Consider the following 16,003-nt stretch of genomic DNA (forward strand, 5'->3'; position numbering starts at 1 on the left):
TATTATTATTTTTTTTTTTTGTTAATGAAAATAAGCTTTATTACATCAAGTAATAAATACATACAAAGATGCAAACAGTATTAGTCACTTTCTTCCAGATGTTTGGATCCACTGATGGGAAAGGCGGAATTGAAATCTATATATATCCTTATGGAAAATTTCAGAGGTTCTTGTCAGGCGAGGTTCAAGGTTCAGTAAGTTGCTCTTTCTTCTGTATTTATAACTTGTGCATTTTAAAGATTGACTTCAGAGTACTAATAGTCATGCAAACGCTTAAGAAAAAAAAAAAGTTACATTGGGCAGAATTTATACTGTGTGGCGAACGGGCACTGGCTACTAAAGCGCTGCCTTAGGACTTGCTGAAACAAACCCTCAGAGTTGGATCAGCTCAGAAGAGAAACAGAGAACCACGTGAGTAACAGAAATGTATCCAGAAAAGACACACCGGTATCCGGGAGGCCAACTAATTAGCTGTGATAGGTAACTGACGTGCATCATGTAAATCAATGATTAGAAAAACACAAAACGCCCTGGGTAGTTCCTAACTGATATGTAAACCTAATAACTGCAAAACCTCTTCTCCATCTCAGTGATGGGAGGTTTGGAGCCTGATGAACCACAGGAGGGGAATGGGGAGGAGAAACCAAGTTGTTACCATTTTGAAACCAAGTTTCATCTGAACAGGTGGCATGAGCTGTCACTTCTTGGAAGAAGATGGAAAGCCTTCCATGTTGACTCAGAAGCTAGGACCTGGCGTTCTGCTCTGTCTCGGCCAAGCACTCCCGAACCAGCCCTCTCACATGGATGATGCCTCGTTTTAGTCTCTCCATCGCGCTCTTGCTGCCCGCGTACGGGGGTCGGATCTCCTTCCCCAGCTCTTCGATGATGGCCAGCAGCTCAGCATATTTGCTCTGGGGCACCTGGCTTTTCCCTGTTCCCTGGGTGTAGCCTAGAGATGGTGGTCCATAGTCACTCAACAGCTGGCGGTACTGGGAGGACGTCGCCATGCTGGTGGAAGGTGGGTGGGCACTCCCAGCGGCGTTGAGGGAGGCGGCGGGCATGTGCGCGGTCAAGGTCAAGTTCAGTTTGTAAGACATCCCCCCGGGCAGTGGGGCGCAGCGGGGGCCCGGCCGCCGAGGCAGCGGTGGTGAGGCAGACCCAGTGTCTGTGCGCCCGTCCATGCGCCCGCGGAGCTCCTGCACACTTTTTGTTGTTGATGGCTCGGGCCACACCGGCAAATATGGCTGTCCCTCACACTGACACTGCCGCAGTATATCCGGGGTCTGTTGTTATTTCACTTCTTTCATTTCTGATTTTGTTTATTTGCTTCTTGGTGAGCCTAGCTAGAGGTTCATCAATCTTGTTTATCCTTTCAAAGAACCAGCTCTTGGTTTTGTTGATCTTTTGTATTGTTTCTTTGGTCTCTATGTCATTTATTTCCACTCTGATCTTTATTATTTCCTTCCTTCTGCTTACAGTGGGCTTTTCTTGTTGCTCTTTTTCTAACTCTTTGAGTTGTAGGGTTAGGTAATTTATTACCATTGTTTCTTGTTTGTTTGCAGTAGGCTTGTAGAGCTATGAACTTCCCTCTCAAGACTGCTTTCGCTGTGTCCCATAGATTTTGGATTGTTGTATTTTCATTGTCATTTGTTGCCATTATGTTTTTTATTTCTTCCTTGATCTCTCTGGTAACCCAGTCATTGTTAATAGCATGCTGTTTAGTCTCCATGTGTTTGATTTTTTTGGATTGTTTTTTTTTAGTTGATTTCAAGTTTTATTCCACTGTGATCTGAGAAGATGCTTGATATGATTTCTATCTCCTTGAATTTGAAGAGACTTTGCCTATGACTCAACATATGGTCTATCTTTGAAAATGACCCATGTGCACTTTAGAAGAATGTATATTCTGTGGCTTTGGGGTGAAATGTTCTGAAAATGTCAATTAATTCCTTCTGGTCTAGTGAGTCATTTAGGATTGATGTTTCTTTGCTGATTTTTTGTTTAGAGGATTTGTCCCATGGTGATAGTGGGGTATTAAAGTCTCCTACTATGATTGTATTGCTGTCAATATCTCCCTTGATGTCCTCCAGGAGTTTTTTTAATGTATTTGGGTGCTCTTGTATTGGGTGTGTATATGTTTATCAGAGTTATTTCTTCTTGTTGGATTGCTCCCTTTAGTATTATGAAGTGGCCTTCCTTATCTCTTGTTATGTCCTTCACTTTGAGATCTAATTTGTCAGATGTAAGTATTGCTACCCCAGCTTTTTTTTCATTTCCATTCTCCTGCAAAACCTTTTTCTATCCCTTCACACTCAGTCTGCGTGCATCTTTTTTTCTGAAGTGGGTTTCTTATAGACAGCTGATATATGGGTCTTGTTTTCTTACCCAATCCGTTACCCTATGTCTTTTGATTGGAGCATTTAATCCATTTTCATTTAAAGTTATTATTGATAGGTGCTTATTTGTCACCATTTTTATTCTTTACCCCTGTGTTCCTTCTTTGCTTCCTATTTCTTTTTTTTTTTTTTTTTTTTACAGCAGACCCTTTAGCATTTCTTGCATTGCTGATTTGGTGGTAATAAATTCCCTTAGTCCATTTTTGTCTGTGAAGCTCCTGATTTCACCTTCAATTTTGATTGATAGCCTTGTTGTGTACAGTATTCTTGGATTCAGACCCTTCCTTTGCATGACTTTGTATATTTCATTCCCTTCTGTCCTGATGAGTTTCTGTTAAGAAATCAGTTGCTAGTCTGATGGGGGTTCCTTTGTATGTAACTGTCTGTCTCTCTCTATGGCCGCTTTTAAGATTCTTACTTTATCGTTGGTGTTTGCCAATTTAATTATAATGTGCCTTAGCGTCGGTCTTTTGGGGTTCATTTTGCTTGGCACTCTGTGAGCTTCTTGGATTTGTGTGGGGTTTTTTCTTCCCTATAACAGGGAAGTTTTCTGTCATTATTTCTTCAAACAGGTTTTCTATTCCTTGCTCAGTTTCCTCTCCTTCTGGAACCCCTATTATGCGGATGTTGTTTTGTTTTGTGTTGTCCCAAAGTTCCCTTAGGCTCTCCTGCTTTTTAATTTTTTTTTTCTAGAAGCTGCTCTACTTGGGTATTTTTCCCCACCTTGTCTTCTAGATCACTGATGCAGTCCTCTGCTTCTTCTAGTCTACTGTTGATGCTTTCTTTTGAGTTCTTTACAGCAGCGATGTCATTTTTCATTTCTTCTTGGTTCTTCTTCATTTCCTGTGTGTACTTACTCATATTGTCGAATTTGTCTTCCATTCTTTTCAGCCTCCTTATGACCATTTCTCTGAATTCTTTCTCTGACTGGTTGCTTGCCTCCATTTTGTTTACTTCCTTTTCTGGTGATGCCTGCTTTTCTTTCATATGCTGGCTGTTTCTTTGTCTCCCCATGGCCTCTCTTCTCCTGATGTCTGGTTATGTAGTTCTCTCTCTCCTTATCCCAGGCAAAATCTGACCTTTCTGTGGTGGAGTGTAGAGCTCCTCTGAATCCGCATGTTTGTGCCAATTGGGGACCGGTGTTCTGGGGTTCACAGCTGTTTGGTGGGTGCCACAGTTGTAGATTTTCAGGCTTCCCATAACATCCACTTTCCCCTTCAAGATGGCGCGGTCTCCGCGTCCAAGCCGATTGCTCCAGGAGGGAACCAAGCAGCAATGGGTGCTTCCCAATCAGGGGAACCCCCATCCAGCAGTCCCCCACCTTCTCCTGGAGTATAGCTGTCCCTTAACTCACCAATAAACACTCCCTGTGCAACCCTCAGCTGTTCTTTCTTTCTGCTCCGGGATAAGGCTCGGGACACATCTGTCTATTCCGCCACCATTTTTTCGGTCTCCTCTCTCTATTCTGATTAGGGGCAAGCCATGAAGATACCAGGGGCCAATGTAGTCCAGACAAAGGGTTTTTTCTAAGTCAACATTTTCATGATGAATCTTGCAATCGGACATGGTCATTAAGTATAAGAATGAAAGAATCCTAGAGGTCACAGGTCAAGGAGACAAAGACTCTGGGCGGCCGTGGGTTCCATTTTCAGCTCTGTCCTTTCACTGCTATGTACCCTCCAAGGAAGAAGACACTCGCCCTCTCTGTCTATGTTTATCTCTTGAGGCTATCCTGACGAGAGTCAAGACATAAGTAAAGCCATTCTAATTTAATATGCTATTCTATAGGGGTACATGCCTTCAACTAGCATAGGGGTACATGCCTTCAACTAGTATAGTATAGTTGTTTTATGGACTAAAAATATGTGCATTTCTATATTTTAGTGATGGACACCATTATCTTTTTGCAAGCAAGTGGATATACCATCTCCCTCTTTTTGTATCTCATTTTATATCTTGCTATTTGGAGACTCACACAAAGCAAATCCTTTGGGATTGAACATACTTTCAAATATATGAAATTAAACCCTTTTTCAGACACATGCATCTTTCCATTATGAACTCAATGAGTTTTATACAACTCCAAACTTAATGGTGCCATCTCTCATTGAAGCACCTTGCTGGATTAGGATTTCATGAGTGCATGCATTCTGATGGTAAGGATAATGAGCACCTAAAGTCATGACCAAGAAACATTGCTTTTTTAAAAAAAGTTATTTATTGCTGACAGTATTACAGATGTCCCCCATTCCCCTCCTCTTGGCCCCCCTCCATTCATCCCCCACCCCAATTCCAGGCCTTCACCACACTATTGTCTGTGTCCATGGGCTATGCCTATCTGTTCTTTGGCTAATATCTTCTCGTGAGGCCCTCCCATCTCCAACCCCTCTTCTATCTGAGATCTGACATTCTGTTCCATGCATCCATGCCTCTGGACCTATTTTGTTCTTTACTTTATTTTATTCATTAGATTTCACATATAAGTGAGATCATGTGATATTTGTCTTTTTCTGTCTGGATTATTTTGCTTATCATTGTAATCCCCAGGTCCCTCCATGCTGTTGCAAGGGTAAAAGGACCTTCTTTTTTACAGCTGCACAGTATTCCTTTGTGTAAATGTACCACAGCTTGTTTAATCATCTCATCTACTGATGGGCACTTGGGCTACTTCCCGATCTTAGCTATTACTTTTTGTTATTGTTGTTAAATACAGACCAAAGAAGAGAAGCAAACCTACAAGTTAGAGGATATTGTTCTCTTCTACCTTTTTAAAAAAATTACTGTTAAATCTTACACAAAAATTATACTCAACCCAAAACTGATTCATTAATAATTAACCAGACTTTGCTTCAGAAATAGAGGAAGTAAGAAAAGGTCCTAGAAGCACTTTTTATGCTGGAAAACAGTTTTTCCTCCTCCCTCTCCTTTCCCATAGACACATTTAAGCACAGGAAGAGATCATGAACAAGTGGCAAAAATATGTAGGTCAGGTTTGTTTAGTTTTAACTGTCCCCCTACACGATGATTTAAGGAGAGTGAAATACTGAGTCACCAGACCTTTGGAAAATAATGTTACACTCTAATTCACAGTTTTAGTTGTTGTAGGACACTAGGCACCTGACAAGACAGAGAAATGAAGCAAGGAGTACACATGAAAAAACATTTCTACATGTAATTATATTCATAAGACTTTTGAGATAACCATAAGCATACTTTGACATAAAGAAGTCTTAAATATATGTCTTTGTTAATTGTTATGTTTTCAAAGTAAATATGAATTATATTGGAGGGGTTTTAACTAAGGTGAACACAAATATTACTGTTATGGTGACACCTGAGAAAGATGTTTAATCAGTGTCCATTTAATAAAGCATAGGTCTGCTGTTAATAGTATTTTTCTGTTTCTGAAAGTTTATTGTTGTTATATCTGCTTTGCATTGATGATATTTCATATGTATTCAGATGGTGTAAAACCTCTGCATTTTTTTCCTGGAGACAGTATCCAGAAGCTTGTGGTCAAATGGAACTTGATTCAGTATTCTCATGCTGGGATTTACTTGGTCTTATTAAGAGCCTTCATTTTTATTGATAGGATAGACATTTTTGGGTACTTCAAAATGATGATGCACACAGATAATCTGTTTCAAATTGGGACAATAACCTTTTAGTATAGTGTACATTTTTATTTTTTTTAAATAGACTTTAACTTTAGGGATAATAAATGACCTTTCTTCTCAATTAAAATATTATCTTTTGAGACTTTCTATTTCTGAGTTAACAAAGCAAATCAAGACCAAAATAATTCTAATGAAATGACTATTTTGGTAAATTAAGGGAATGAATATTTTCATCAATACTCTATGGCAGTAGTCAGCAAACTCATTAGTCAACAGAGCCAAATATCAACAGTACAACGATTGAAATTTCTTTTGAGAACCAAATTTTTAAAACTTAACCTTCTTCTAATGCCACTTCTTCAAAATAGACTTGCCCAGGCCGTGGTATTTTGTGGAAGAGCCACACTCAAGGGGCCAAAGAGCTGCATATGACTCACGAGCCACAGTTTGCCGACCACGGCTCTATGGAATCACTAATTTCTTTGGATTAATTGATGGTATATTAAAAATGTCACTCACTACCCTACCATTATAGTGGCATGTCTTTTCTCTTCCAAATGATGGGTGTTACATCAAAGTCTGAATTCAGAATCTGTTTTGAATTTTTGGACACACACTCTGTGTGTCCCTCGCTGAAATTTTATTATTATTATTTTTAGTGAGATATAATTGCTATATAACATTATATTAGTTTTAGATATACAACATAATGATTTTATATAATGTATATGATGCAAAATGATTCCCACAATAAGTTTAACATCCATCACCATATATAGTGAAACTATTCTTTTATGTGTGATGAGAATTTTTAAGAGATAATCTCTTAGCAACTTTCAAACATGCAATGAAATATTGTTAACTACAGTCACCATACTAAACATTACATCCCCAGGACTTATTTATAAGTGGAAGTTTGTACCTACTGACCACCTTTAACCATTTTGCTCATGCCCCAACCCCACCTCTGGCAACCACCAGAGGTATCAATAAGTTCAGGTTTTTTGGATTCCACATATAAGTGAAATTGTATAGTATTTGTCTTTCTCTGTCTGACATGTCTGACATGGCTTGAGCTGCATGAGAAACCAATAGGGTTAACTAACAGACATTTTCTTTCTCACAATCCTGTAGGCTAGACATACAAGATCAAGGTGTTGGAAGGTTGGTTCCTCCTGAGGCCTCTCTCATTGCCTTGAAGATAGTCATCTTCTCTGTGTGTCTCCATGTGGCCTTTCTTTTGTGTGTGCACATTCCTGGTATCCTCTTCTTATAAGGATACTAGTTATGTTGAATTATTACCTCATTTAACTGAATTTAACCTTCTCCTTAAAGGCCCTATCTCCAAATATAGTTACACAGGGATTAGAACTTCAACATATACATTTTGGGAAGATACAATTCCATGCATAATACAATATGAAGTGACTGAAATAAATGCCAACAAAAGATGACCATGCTTGGACCACAACCATACTAGTGGAGATGGTGAGAAGAAGCTGAATCAGACTCTTTATCTGAAGGATGAGTTAGACAGAACCATGCTTGTACCCATTTGTTTTTATTTAAATACTAGAGGCCTAGTGCACAAATTCGTGCATGGGTGGGTCTGGCTGATCGGGGCCAGGCCAGTGGGGAGGGCTGTGGGACGTTGGATGGCCAACCCCACCCCTACCGGGGGCGATAGGGGACGGGGTTGGCTGGAGGGAGGGGCTGCAGGTGGTTGGCCAGCCGGCCCCACCCCTAATCGGGGCCGGGCTGGCCAGGGGTAGGCCCACGGGAGGTCGTCAAAGCAACTGGTCATTCCAGTCATTCTGGTCATTCTGCCGTTCTGGTTACTTGGCTTTTATATATATAGATATATTTTTATTGATTTTAAAGAGAAAGGGAGAGGGAGAGAGGGATAGAAACATCAATAATGAGAGTCATTGATAGCTGCCTCCTGCATGCCCCGCACTGGGCATTGAGCCCAGGGTACAACCCGTTCATGTACTCTAACCCGAAATCAAACTAGCAACCTCTTGGTGCATGGGTTGACAGTCAACCACTGAGTCACACCCACTGGGCTGTACCTGTTTTCATGGTCATCAAGAATGAGTAGAAGACATTAAACTGTAAACACTGCAAAGAGGATAGAGAAAGGGTTAGGGGGATGGTTATTTCTCTTAGAATTGCTCTGGTTTTTAGTTTCTTAGAAAAAGACTGTAGTTTTTGAAATGCTAAACACAGACACTTTTAACAGTTAATTTATATAAAGTTGGAGAACTCATACTCCCTGATTTCAAACTTATTTCAAAGCTACAATAATTAAAGCAGTGTAGCACTGGCATTAAGACAGACATATAGACCAATGGAATAAAAGAGAGAGCCCAGAATAAACCCTTGTATGTATTGTCTAATAACTTTTTATAAGGGTGCCAAGACCATTCCATGGGGGGAAGGAGAATCTTTTCAACAAATGGTATTGGGAAAAGTAGATGTCCACATGCAAAAGAATGAAGTTGAACCGTTAGCTTATACCATATACAAAAATTAACTCAAAGTGGATCAAAGACCTTAACCTAAGACCTAAAGCTATGAAACTCTTTGAAGAAAACATAGGGGGAGCTACTTCATGACAGTGGATTTGGCAATGATGGCAAGTTTTATGTTATGTGTATTTTACCACAGTTGAAAAAGTCAATTAAAATATTATATTAAAAACAAAGGTAATACGTATTCAAAATTGATCACTTCCTAATAATTTTACTACATTTTATTATTGTCTATGCTCTTAGGGCTATTTATATTTCTTGTATTCATGTGGTGGAAATGATATACAGGATGGAGCAAAAGTAGATTTACATTGTGAGTACACACAACAGTTTATTCTTGTATTATTATTTATTAATTATTATATTATTTTCCACTAGAGGCCTGGTGCAAGAAATTTGTGCACTTGGGGGGGGGGTCCCTCAGCTTGGACTGCACCTTCTCACAGTCTGGGAGCCCTCAGAGAGGCTCCCAGCACTGCTGCTGCGCTAGCCAGCCATGAGCCCAGCTTCTGGCTGAGTGGCGCTCCCCCTGTGGGAGCACCTGACCACCAGGGGACAGCTTCTGCATTGAGCATCTGCCCCCCGGTGGTCAGTGCGTATCATAGTGACCAGTCATTCTGCTGTTCAGTAGATTTGCATATTAGCCTTTTATTATATAGGATAATGTGTTATTATGGGCAAAGCCTCTAATTCAATTTTTTTTTAGGTAGTTAAAAGGAGGGGCAGAATTTTCACTTGAGCCTGAAGCTAAAATTGCCCTTAGCTTAAAAATCTGTATACCACTGAGACACATCTTGGTGAGGTTAATTCTGAACCCCCACAATGTTCTATTATGTGCATAAGTATTTGGAACCATCTTATCTCTTTAGTGAAAGGAACCTTTTGTTATGTTACAATGACTAACTTTATCTTATGAGTTGTGTTTTGGCTTCAAGCCTGTATCCAGTATTCATGCAGCGACTTCAGCTCTTTTCAATATTTACCTGGCATATCTTTTATTTTATTTTCTCTAAATCTTTCTAGATTTTTATGTATTAGATAGGAATAGCCCATGGACACAGACAATAGTCTGGTGAAGGCCTGGAAGGGGCAGGTGCAGGGTGGAGGAGATCAATGGGGAAATAAAAAAAACTAAAACAAAGGGACATCTGTAATACTTTCAACAATAAAGATACATTTAAAATAAAGGAAAATATCATAGTTGAAAAGAGTTTTATGTGAAATAATATAAGTAATTGCTCTACACTGCACTTTATATTCTCAACTCCTCTCAAAGAGATATTAATTGACCCTATGTTCACTTAATGTTAATTGACCCTATGTTCATTGACTGCAGGACTGACTTCCACCACGCTGACCCAGCACTGACTGCTACAGGGGCTGTGATCAGACCCTGCTTTTCTCTCCTGACCTCTGTCCAGGCCTGATGGCAGCCCCCTCGGCAATCAGTGCTGGGTCACTGAGGTGCCCACAGAGGGGCAGTCAGTGCTGGGTCGCCACAGCAATCCAGCAATGACTGCAGGACTGACTTCCACCACACCAACCCAGCACTGACTGCCACGGGGGCTGCGATCAGACCCTGCTCTTCTCTCCCAGCCTCTGTCTGGGCCTGATCACAGCGCCCTCGGCAGTCAGTGCTGGGTTGCAGCACGGCCATGGAGACCCCGCATGCCTGACTTCCGGTGTTCAGTTGAGCCTTAGGTCATTTTGGACGTTTCAAATCCTGGCTCTTTATATAGAGAGATAAGAACAACAATAAACCTACTTTTGTCCCACCCTGTATATTGGTATACTACTGCACATTTTTTCTCAGCTCCATGTTCAGTGAAATGACATGGTACCTTGAAATCAACCATAGTAAGAGTATTTTCAACTTGGAAACTACAGGGCTTGATTTGACTTATTGTTTTGTTGATTATTTAGAGACTTAAGAAAATTATAGGGAAAAAACTGTCACATTGTCAGAAGCACAGAAAATTGAGGAAATACTTTTTCAGTTTTCAAAAACTATTATTCAATTGAGCAAATAAATCACTCATATCATTGATGAACTGAATGAGTGGGACTCCAACATACATCTTTATTGTTTCATTTTCATGTTATCTGTTAACTGAAAGAAAATGCAACCAACCTTCATAATGGAACCATATTTGTTCATTAGTTTTAACATTAGGTTGCCCACAGAGACAAGAATTTAACAAAAATCAATAATGCCATTCTGTCCAAATTAATTTGCTATATGCAATTTACAATTAAAATCATGAGTATAGCTGTAGCTGGTTTGACTCAATGAATAGAGTGTCAGCCTATGGACTGAAGGGTCCTAGTTAAATTCTGGTCAAGGGCTCAGTCCCCAGTGGGGGGTGTGCAGGAGTCAGTAGATGAATAATTCTCTCTCATCATTGATATTTCTATCTCTCTCTTCCTCTCCCTTCCTCTCTGAAATCAATAAAAATATAAATGAATGAATGAATGAATAAACGAATGAACGAACAAACAAATAAATAGATAAAATCGTAAGTAGGAGGCCCGGGCGAGGACAATCCATTGACATGCTATGGCAAGGGGGTCCAGCAAGGCCGGGGTCTGGGGGCTGGAAGCCCAGTCGGAAGAGCGTGGTCAGCCGACCCCAAACACAGGTTCTCGCCTAGTCTGGGCAGACGGCGGTCTTGCTTCAGAGAGGAGCTGGTGAAGTGGGGAAACGGCACCTCGCAAGGGGGAAGAAAAGAAGTTAAGAACAGGTCATCAGCCTTGGACCTCAGGTGGCTGAAGGAGAAAATGTATTTGGGGTCTGCCACATCTTTGCATCCTTCAATGACACTTTTGTCCATGTCACTGATTTTTCTGGCCAGGAAACCATCTGCCGTGTGCCTGGCGGGATGAAGGGAAAGGCTGACCTCGATGCGTCCTCTCCATACGCTGCCATGTTGGCTGCTCAGGGTGTGGTCCAGAGGTGCAAGGAGCTGGGCATCACTGCTCTTCACATCAAACTCCGGGCCACAGGAGGAAATAGGACCAAGACCCCTGGTCCAGGGGCCCAGTCAGCTCTAAGAGCCCTTGCCCGCTTGGGAATGAAGATCGGACGGATTGAGGATGTCACCTTCTTCCCTTCCAACAGCACCCGCATGAAGGGGGGTTGCTGTCTGTGAACAGGACTCCTCAAATTACTGTTTTCTGTTAGTAAATTGCCTTTGTGTCAGCTAAAAAATAAAATCATAAGTATTGCTAAAGTTGTATATATTATTATTGTTGTTATTTGTAAATTATGTGTTACATATCCTTTATATCAGTAAAGTTTATAATTAAATCTTTACATATACATTTTTTCCAGAGAGCTGATTACTAGACATTTACCAGCACTCCCTGATCACACCAGTGCTGTGTTGTGAAGTGGGATTGGATCTAATACTGACCCATCAGCCTTTCAATGGGGTCTGTCTTCTCTCTCTGAGATTCAGAGACTACTATTCTATAGAAAATATGAATAATTATGGTCACAAATGTGGCTGCATTTTCTGGTGTTGAGAGAAACCAAACTTCCTAGCTACTGTATCCTAAATCACCTTTCTCCATTACCTTCTTCTACGCCATTCAAATTAATGTTCCTCTAGCTCAAATGGAACTAACATGTTGATGGTATCCCCAGCACTTCTGCCAGAAGCAGGGAAGGACAGTGCTGTGACCCCATGGCTGGTAGACTTACCCACTCATCATAAACCAGGCAGGAAACATGGTCATGCCTATTTAAACAACTCAGTTTGCTACATTTCTGAATACAAGCCCCACATCACCATTCCCTTCATTAACCTTTTCCCCCCTTCATAGTGTTCATCCTTTTCTGTTTACTTTATTGTCTATTTTCTCCTCACTAAAATGTAAGTTCTTTTTTTTTTACATTTATTTTTTTATTGAGGTATTATATGTGTACATATCTTACCATTACCCCCCCACACCCTACACCCATACATGCCCTCACCCCCCAGAGTTTTGCGTCCATTGTTTATGCTTATATGCATGCATACAAGCCCTTCGTTTGATTTCATAACTCCCCCACCTCTCCCTAAGTTTCCCCCTGTAATTTGAAAGTCTGTTTGATGCTTTATTGTCTCTGTATCTATCTTTTTGTTCATCACTTTATAATGTTCTTTACTATCCATAAATGAGTGAGATCATGTGGTATTTTTCTTTCATTGACTGGCTTATTTCACTTAGCATAATGTTCTCCAATTCCATCCAGGTTGCTGCAAATGATGAGAATTCCTTCTTTTTTATGGCAGCATAGTATTCCATTGTGTAGATGTACTACAGTTTTCTGATCCAGTCATCTGCTGATGGGCACCTAGGCTGTTTCAAAATCTTAGCTATTGTAAATTGTGCTGCTATGAACATAGGAGTGCATATATCCTTTCTGATTGGTGTTTCTAGTTTCTTCGGATATATTCCCAGGAGTGGGATTACTGGGTCAAATGGGAGTTCCATTTTCAGTTTTTTGAGGAAACTCCATACTGTTCTCCACAGTGGCTGCACAAGTCTGCATTCCCACCAGCAGTGCACGAGGGTTCCTTTTTCTCCGCATCCTCGCCAACACTTGTCGTTTGTTGATTTGTTGATGATAGCCATTCTGACAGGTGTGAGATGGTACCTCATTGTTGTTTTGATTTGCATCTCTCGGATAATAAGTGACTTTGAACATGTTTTCATGTGTCTCTTGGCCTTCCTTCTGTATTCTTTTGAAAATATTCTGTTTAGGTCTGTTGCCCATTTTTTTATTGGATCATTTATCTTCCTTTTATTAAGTTGCATTAGCTGCCTGTAGATGTTGGAGATTAAACCTTTATCAGTGATGGCATTTGCAAATATGTTCTCCCATGCAGTGGGCTTTCTTGTTGTTTTGTTGATTGTTTCTTTTGCTGTAAAAAAGCTTTTTATTTTGATGTAGTCACATTTGATTATTTTCTCTTTAGTTTCCATTGCCCTGGGATCAGTATCAGTGAAGAAATTGCTTCAGCATATGTCTGAGATTTTGTTGCCTGTGGATTCCTCTAGTATTTTTATGGTTTCCCATCTTATGCTTAAGTCCTTTATCCATTTTGAGTTTATTTTTGTGGATGGTGTAAGTTGGTGGTCTAGTTTCATTTTTCATGTATCTGTCCAATTTTCCCAACACCATTTATTGAAGAGACTGTCTTGACTCCATTGTATGTTCTTGCCTCCTTTGTCAAATATTAATTGAGCAGAGTGGTTTGGGTCAATATCTGGATTCTCTATTCTATTCCATTGATCTATATGTCTGTTTTTGTGCCAGTAGCAGGCTGTTTTGAGAACAGTGGTTTTGTAATCCAGCTTGATATTTGGTATTGAGATCCCACCTACTTTGTTCTTTTTTCTCAGGATTGCTGCAACTATTCAGGGTTTGTTTTTATTCCAGATGAATTTTGGAGAGCTTGTTCTAGGTCTGTGAAATATGCCATTGGTAGTGTAATGGGGAGTGCATTGAATCTATAGATTGCTTAGGGTAGTATGGACATTTTGATTATGTTGATTCTACCAATCCATTAACACGGTATGTTCTTCCACCTGTTTATGTCTTCCTCTATCTCTTTTTTCAGTGTCTTGTAGTTTTCTGCATATGGGTCTTTTACCTCTTTAGTTAAGTTTATTCTTAGGTATCTTAATTTTTTTGGTGCGATGGTAAATGGGATCTTTTTTAGTCACTCTTTATGTAAGTTCATTATTGGTGTATAGAAATGCCATAGATTTCTTGGCGTTAATTTTGTAACCTGCTACATTGCTGAATTCATTTTTTAAGTCTAATAATTTTTTGATGGAGTCTTTAGGGATTTCTATGTACAGTATCATGTCATCTGCAAATAAGGACAGTTTTACTTCTTCTTTTCCAATTAGGATGCCTTTTATTTCTTCTTCTTGTCTGATTGCAATGGCTTGTATTTCCAGCACTATGTTGAATAGGAGTGGTGAGAGTGGGCATCCCTGTGTTGTTCCTGTTCTTAGGGAAATGGTTTTAGTTTTTGCCCATTGAGTATGATGTTGGATGTGGGTTTGTCATATATAGCTTTTATATGTTGAGGTATGATCGTTCTATCTCCACCTTGCTGAGAGTTTTTATCAAGAAAGGTGTTGGATTTTGTCAAATGCTTTTTCTGCATCAATTGATATGACTATGTGATTTTTATCTCTCAATTTTTTTTATGTGATGTATTACGTTTATAGATTTGTGGATATTGCACCATCCTTGCATCCCGGGGATAAATCTTACTTGGTCATGGTGTATGATCTGTCTGATGTACCGCTGGATCAGATTTGCTAGATTGTGGTTTAGGATTTTGGCATCTATGTTCATGAGGAATATTGGCCTGTAATTCTCTTTCATTGTGTTGTCTTTATCTGGTCTTGGTATTAGGGTGATGCTGGCTTCATAGTATGAGCTTGGAAGTGTTCCTTCCTCTTGTTGTTTTTCTCCACTCTGATCTTTATTATTTCCTTCCTTCTGCTTACACTGGGCTTTTCTTGTTGCTCTCTTTCTAACTCTTTGAGTTTAGGGTTTGGTAATTTATTAACATTGTTTCTTGTTTTTTGCAGTAGGCTTGTAGAGCTATGAACTTCCCTCTCAAGACTGCTTTTGCTGTGTCCCATAGATTTTGGATTGCTGTGTTTTCATTGTCAATTGTTGCCATGATGTTTTTATTTCTTCCTTGATCTCTCTGGTAGCCCAGTCATTGTTTAATAGCATGCTGTTTAGTCTCCATGTGTTTGATTTTTTTTGGATTGTTTTTATTATAGTTGATTTCCAGTTTTATGCCACTGTGAACTGAGAAGATGCTTGATATGATTTCTATCTTCTTGAATTTGAAGAGACTTTGCCTATGACCCAACATATGGTCTATCTTTGAAAATGACTCATGTGCACTTGAGAAGAATGTGTATTCTGTGGCTTTGGGGTGAAATGTTCTGAAGATGTCAATTAATTCCATCTGGTCTAGTGAATCATTTAGAATTGATGTTTCTTTGCTGATATTTTTTTAGAGGATTTGTCCAGTGGTGATAGTGGGGTATTAAAGCCTCCTACTATGATTGTATTGCTGTCAATCTCTCCCATGATATCCTCCAGGAGTTTTTTTTTAAAAAGTATTTGGGGCCGAAACCAGTTTGGCTCAGTGGATAGAGCATCGGCCTGCGGACTCAAGGGTCCCAGGTTCGATTCCGGTGAAGGGCATGTACCTCGGTTTGTGCAGGAGGCAGCTGATCGATGTTTCTCTCTCATTGATGTTTCTGACTCTCTATCCCTCTCTCTTCCTCTCTGTAAAAAATCAATAAAATATATTTTTAAAAAAATAAATAAATAAATAAATAAATAAATAAATGTATTTGGGTGCTCCTGTATTGGGTGTGTATATGTTTACCAGAGTTATTTCTTCTTGTTGGATTGCTCCCTTTA

At 39.8% G+C, this 16,003-nt stretch overlaps 1 protein-coding gene and 1 pseudogene across 1 annotated transcript; one reads left to right on the forward strand and one right to left on the reverse strand.

Moving 5' to 3' along the window:
* Positions 1 to 743: 743 nt before the first annotated feature.
* On the reverse strand, positions 744 to 1,097 carry LOC103303286 (cyclin-dependent kinase 2-associated protein 1-like). Its single transcript, XM_054715621.1, has one exon. The coding sequence runs from the start codon at positions 1,095 to 1,097 to the stop codon at positions 744 to 746; it is 354 nt and encodes a 117-aa protein (XP_054571596.1).
* Positions 1,098 to 3,960: 2,863 nt separating this feature from the next.
* Positions 3,961 to 11,696, forward strand: LOC129149075 (40S ribosomal protein S14-like; annotated as a pseudogene).
* The last annotated feature ends 4,307 nt before the right edge of the window (positions 11,697 to 16,003 follow it).

The sequence above is a fragment of the Eptesicus fuscus genome, chromosome 5 (assembly GCF_027574615.1).
Source record: "Eptesicus fuscus isolate TK198812 chromosome 5, DD_ASM_mEF_20220401, whole genome shotgun sequence".
Taxonomy (NCBI): domain Eukaryota; kingdom Metazoa; phylum Chordata; class Mammalia; order Chiroptera; family Vespertilionidae; genus Eptesicus; species Eptesicus fuscus.

What these genes read in the sequence shown, in the direction of transcription:
- LOC103303286 (XM_054715621.1), bottom strand. Translation starts at nt 1,097, where the DNA reads ATGTCTTACAAACTGAACTTGACCTTGACCGCGCACATGCCCGCCGCC.